Here is a 6,000-nt window from a genome sequence, read left to right on the forward strand (position 1 = left end):
TTTTTCCCCCTTCAAAGTAGCTGAATCCTTTGTTCCACCATAAAGGGGATACAACAGGAACTGTATGGTAGAGAGAGGTCCAGAACCGTTTTCAATTGAAGTGCCACCGCTTGAAATACCATTTCACAGACGGGCCCATCTGGGGCTTCTCGAATTTGGCAAACGAGCTCTTTTAAAAAAAAATTCTCAAGGACACTGCTGCTACTGCCCTGTTATTTTTGTGGTGAGGTTTCTTCAGTTCAGTCGCTCAGTCGTGTCCGACTCGTTGCGACCCTATGGATTGCAGCATGCCAAGCCTCCCTGTCCATCACCAACTCCCGGAGTTTACTCAAACTCATGCCCATCAAGTTGGTGATGCCATCCAGCCATCTCATCCTCTGTCGTCCCCTTCTCCTCCTGCCCCCAATCCCTCCCAGCATCAGGTTTCTTAAATAAGCGCAAATGTAAAACTGGATACAAACTCTGTTCACAGCATGTATGACAGCTGGTAGGATTAAAACCCACGAGGGATTTGAATATAACTGGTGATGGTCATTACTGCTCACTGGCTTATTGTGTGGCTCGGATGTGGCTTGTGTGGTCTTCCCAGCACACTGGCCTGTTTGGAGGTCTTTATATTTTCACTCACATGCGCCCTCACGTTGTCTGGCCCAGGTGTATACATGTGATTATATAACGATGTCACCTCCAGTATCTCTTTTTTTTGTTTGTTTGTTTTTTATGTGGACCTTTTTTTTTTCTTTTTTTTGAAGTCTTTATTGAATTTCTTACAATATTGCTTCTGTTTCATGTTTTGGTTTCTTGGTGGTGAGGCATGTGGGATCTTAGCTTCCCAACCAAGGATCAAACCCACACTCCCTGCGTCGGAAGGTGAAGTCCTACCCACTGGCCCACCAGGGAAGTCCCTCCCCCAAATATTTATCAGCTGGGGCCAGCTGGCACAGGACTATGGGTCTTTGGTGCGATCCAACCCAAGCACTGAAATTGCTGAGAATTACGGGGACAGAAGGTGACCCCTGCCCTCATCCAGAATAGGCTCCTTGTCATCAAACGCAGGGACTTCCCAGGGGGTTCACCTGCCGATGTAGGAGATGTGAGTTCTATCCCTGGTCGGGAAGATCCTCTGGAGAAGGAAATGGTAACCCACTGCAGTATTTTTGCCTGGAAATCCCATGGGCGGAGGAACCTGGGGGACATGACTTAGCGACTAAACAACAACAACATCAAATGCAGAAGCAGGTTGAAAAATTCCATCAGTGACCTCTCCAACCACTGGGAATGTATCCACAATTTTTGGTCTCAGAGACCGGCATCCCCCTTCCCTAGTGCCTCATAACGCGAGCCTAAAGGACTCTCTAAAATTCAGGCCATAATCCCAATTGCCCACAAGCGAGGCCTGGACAGAAGCCAGCCTGGCACCTCTCAATCTCAAGCCTGGGAGATACTCCAAGTTCCTTTGGACGTTTGAAGACACTGAGAATTGTCAGGTGTTTTCCTCTGCATATTGACATCATACACCTGCTGTGTTTTCCCGCCCTGTCATGCTGGATCTGGGCCTCACTTTCTCCCTTCTCTCCCACAGCCCTGGGTGACGTTGCTGGCCGAGCGGACACGGAGAAGCCCGGGAGCGTGGGTGCCCTATACATCGTCCTCCCCATCGGTAAGCCTGTGGCCAGTCCTCCCCTGGTTCTTTGCTTCCTGCAAAATGACTTCTGTCCCCGGCAACCCGTTCTGGCTCACCTTTCCCCCAGTACCGGGGTGGCCCATTGTGTGTCTGTCCTGTTTATCACTGAGCAACCCCCTTCCTAGCTTCATTCACTAAACAAATATAGTTGAGCGACTACTGTATACCAAGGCCACTTCTGAGCACTGGGGACAGAGCCCAGAGAGAAACAAACATTTGCCCCCTTGGAGCTGACAGCAGAGTGGGACATCTGAGATGTCACGTGGGGGGAAGGGGGACTGGGCCAGGGTTCCCGGTGTGATTGACGGGCACTTTCACCAACACCCAAAGCATGAGAAGGCACCAGCAGGGGTACCTCCTGATGAGTTGTTCTGTTTCAGGGGGCAGTTTGGAGATTTCTACTTTCCTGCCCTCACCTGTCAATCATGGCTTGGTTTGCATCATACCCACTTTCCCTTTTTGAAAAAGAAAATCCTTTCAAGGTATCCCTTCACAGAGACCAGAGATCTAAGTCCCACCAGTTGTTCGGCTGTGGGTTGATACACTTGCCTGGGGAGGCCCTCACCTCAGGGTGAGGCTGCCTCAGGGTAATGCCCACTTGGCATCTTCCCACCCTCTGGGCACCAGCCAGGAACTTTTACAAACCTAGGCTGTGTGAGCCCTGGCTGTTGCTTGGATCCCAGAAGAGGAGGCAGGGAGGGGACAGGAAATGGCACCCCAAGACCCACCATCAATGATGCAAAGAGGGATCCCTCATTATCCGCATTCATGCAGAAGCAGAGTGTGCCACGGTGGCCCCAAATGTTGAGAACAATCCCATTTGTGAAAACAAAGTAACTGATGTGTGACTAACACACAAGAAACATGGAAAAATTGACAACAGCCTTCTTGTCATCAAATGTAGAAGCAGGTGGAAAAATTCCACCAGTGACCTCCCCGGCCACTGGGAATGTGTCTTGAATCTTTGGTCTCAAGAGATGGGCAGCCCCTGACCCAGTGCTTCATAATGCGAGCCTACTATATACCCAACAATTGTTGGGTATTTGGGGGGGTGTGAGGCAGTCACAGTGGTCTTCAAGCTAGAGATGTGTTATACTCACTGATGGATTTTTTTTTTTTTTACACTAGGCAAGTATTTTTTTTTAAATGTTTTTCGGGGCATTGGGAAGATCTTAGTTCCCCTACTAGGGTTGGAACCCACTTCCCCTGCAGTGGGTCTTAACTGCTGGGCCACCAGACAAGTCCCAAGTATTAGGAAAATTGGAAAAATGCAAATAATAAATTGGGAACAAAAACATTTCCCCGTGAAAGGGCCTGGCGTCTGAAGGCGGCCCCCCTCCCCCTCTCCCCGCAGCCCTGCTCATCCTCCTGGCCTTCGGGACCTTCCTCCTCTGGAAGAACTGGCGGCTCAAGAGCATCAACAGCATCAACTTTGACAACCCTGTGTACCAGAAGACCACTGAGGACGAGGTCCACATCTGCCGCAGCCAGGACGGCTACACCTACCCCTCGGTGAGCCGCCCCGCTGGGGACCTTGCCGGCAGCCGGGTGTCTGAGTGTTCCTCATGCCTCCTGAAGGCCAGGCCCTCCTCGAGAGCAGACGATCTCACAGAGTGGGGGGCATGGGGTGGGGAGGAGGGGGGCGGCAGGGCCAGAGGATAAGCCAAGGGAACATAGGTCCAAGGGTGAAAGCTGGAAGGGGGCCTGAGTTTTTTTGTGGGGGGTCTGGGAGGGAGGGGAGGCGACTTCGGATAAGGTGGCCCGGGAGGCTTTCTTGAGTAGGGAGTGCATGGAGTGCAGCAGGCACCACCTGTGCAAAGGCCCTGTGGCCGAACCCTGCCTGTGCGTTTGAGGGGCGGAGAGTGAGCGGGGAAGGGGCAGATGGAGCAGGAGGCTGTGGGCCTGTGGGCGTGAGATGCGCGCCACGGAGCCACCTGATCAGACTCAGGTGCTCACGGGCGCCCCTGGTGGTTGTGTGAGGAACAGGCCTGGGCCAAGTTCAGAGCCCGGAGACGAGGGTGGAGGCCTTTGTGCGGGTCCAGCGGTAGATGAGGGGGGTGGCCTGGGGGACCAGGAAAGAGTCAGGCGTGGGTGGCTTGTGGCCATGTTTACTGGATGTTGGACTGATCGTTTCCGGCGTTTACTGTTTTGTTGACAGAGACAGATGGTCAGCCTGGAGGATGACGTGGCGTGAGCTGCTGCCTCGAGTCCTGTCCCTCCCTGGAACCTGCCGCCAGTCACTCAAAGGCAGAAAGAACACTTTCTCCCCCGACCCTTGACCTGCCCCCAACCCTTCCTGAGACCTCCGCACCCAAAGCACTGCTGGTGACTGCAGCCCAGGCGCCGTTTGCCTGTCTGCCAGAGCTTTGTTTTATATATTTATTTTTCTGGGAGGCAGAACAGGCTTCAGACGGCGCCCACAGGAGGCAGTTGGGTTTCTTTTTTTTTCTTCCTTTCTTTACACGTGAAGGAGAAAGGCAGACTAGCTGGAGGATCTGTCCTCTCCGGGAATCTCTGAGCTGCTCTCCTTCTAGACACGCTCCTCTCCGGAGGGAATGACGGAGGGACATGGAGCCGGAAAGCTAGTGGCTTTGAACGCATGAGAGCAGGTGCTACCCACAGGGTCCCAGGTGGCTGCTGCCGCCATCCACCCTCTAGCCCAGGCCCCACACTCAGGACTGAACGTGTTTACCTCTGCCAGGCGAGCCTGCGGGATGGCCAGAGTTGGTCTGCCACCCCCTGGTCAGGATCAAACTAGGGTTTTCCAAGCCGGTTTTGTCCTCCACTTAAGCCAGGAGGGGACCCTGGATCCAACTTTCCAGGAGTGGTACCCATTGAACCCTATTCATTCACCAAAACCCCGATCATCTCCAGAGAAAACAAATGCGAGCCACCAGTCGCCCTTAACATAAATGTATTAAGTGCCTGAGACCCCCTTTGTGCGTGAAGATGAGCAGCTCCCACCTCTAACTGTACCCTCTGTCCGGGAGTGGGTGTCTGGACCCCAGCCCTACCCCTTGCACTTTTTCAGTTCAGGGTCGTACACTGTGTAAAGTCGATGTTCTATTATTATTTTGCACTACTTTCCATTCTGGTTCCCTTCTGGCTGCAGAGTCCGGGTTGATGATTGGTACCGACCCGGCCCTTCTCCCAGACCTGGCCCCTCTTCTAGCACGTAGGGAGACGTGTGTGTGGTGGTTCGATCACGACTGCAAAACTAAGATTACGACTAGACGATCTGCCTACTGTTTCCACTTCTAGGCAGAGGCTGCTGAGCCATTCATATCCCCTACAAGCTGGTCATGGTTGGCCGGTGTCCGTCTGAAACATGCATGGCAGGTCTGCCCTGTAAGATGTGCTCTGGGCTTGGGAATTTCATGGGATTCATTAAATAAGGATGCTTTCTGAAATTGCCACACAAATATTTATGACCACTGGGGGGTGGGGGTCGGATGGGGGCAACCTCCCGTGGAAACGTCTGTACAACCACAGAACACGGCACCCCTGCCAGAGACTGTGAACACCTTTTCTCTTTCTGAAGCATGTAAATAACACCCCCACCACCGCCGTGCAGACAGTGGGGGCCTTTTGTTATGTTTGCACTTTGTATGTTTGTTGAAACATTTCTCACTTACGTGTGTATATATAAAAGAAAGATCTATTTATTTTTGCAAGTCCTGGTTGCTGCAAAGATGCCTTGTCTTTCTGTACAAAGCTTATTCGAGCGTGCTGCGCACAGCCCTCTTCAAGAGAATCAGGTTCTGTGTTGTATATATGGGTTGCTTTTTGAGGATGGGTGTCGCTTTTTAAACCACTGTATAGAATGTTTTTATAGCCTGAATGCCTTACTGTGATCGATTACATTTCTTAAATAAAGTATTTGACTAAACCGGAAGTGCTTTCTTCTGCCTTTCTCTGGCTCCCGCCATCTGCTGATGGACAAGATTCCTCCCCACCCCCACCGCCCCGGGAGAAGGATCTGGAAAGGGAACATTTTCCTACAGTGTCAACACAGGCTGCAGCCTCTGAGGGGATACTGTGCTCAGCTGGGGAGCAGTTGTGCAGGTGCCGAATTGAAGTTTTACTAAATTTCCTGCTTATTCACTCATTCAGCAAACATCGGGCACCCGTTGTGTGCCAGGTCATGTTCAAGGAGTATGGGACACTGCAGGAAGAGCCTATGCCCTCAAGGAGATGACATTTCAGAAGAAGAGACAGATACAAAAAATTATTTTAAAAGATTATTCTAGAAGAATATTTAAAAAGATAATGAGACAGAACTGACTGGCAAGAGGCTCTTTTATATGGGGGTGGGG

At 51.7% G+C, this 6,000-nt stretch overlaps 1 protein-coding gene across 2 annotated transcripts in view; it reads left to right on the forward strand.

Moving 5' to 3' along the window:
* Positions 1 to 5,579, forward strand: part of LDLR (low density lipoprotein receptor) — a 33,240-nt gene extending 27,661 nt beyond the window's left edge. For both annotated transcript variants that reach the window (XM_065917806.1, XM_065917807.1), the window contains 3 exons: positions 1,583 to 1,660; positions 3,039 to 3,196; positions 3,843 to 5,579. In XM_065917806.1, coding sequence (XP_065773878.1) covers positions 1,583 to 1,660; positions 3,039 to 3,196; positions 3,843 to 3,878 — 272 coding nt within the window. In that variant the 3' untranslated portion in view covers positions 3,879 to 5,579. The remainder of the gene's footprint in view (positions 1 to 1,582; positions 1,661 to 3,038; positions 3,197 to 3,842) is intronic.
* Positions 5,580 to 6,000: the final 421 nt, after the last annotated feature.

Source organism: Muntiacus reevesi, chromosome 1, assembly GCF_963930625.1.
Source record: "Muntiacus reevesi chromosome 1, mMunRee1.1, whole genome shotgun sequence".
Classification (NCBI taxonomy): Eukaryota; Metazoa; Chordata; class Mammalia; order Artiodactyla; family Cervidae; genus Muntiacus; species Muntiacus reevesi.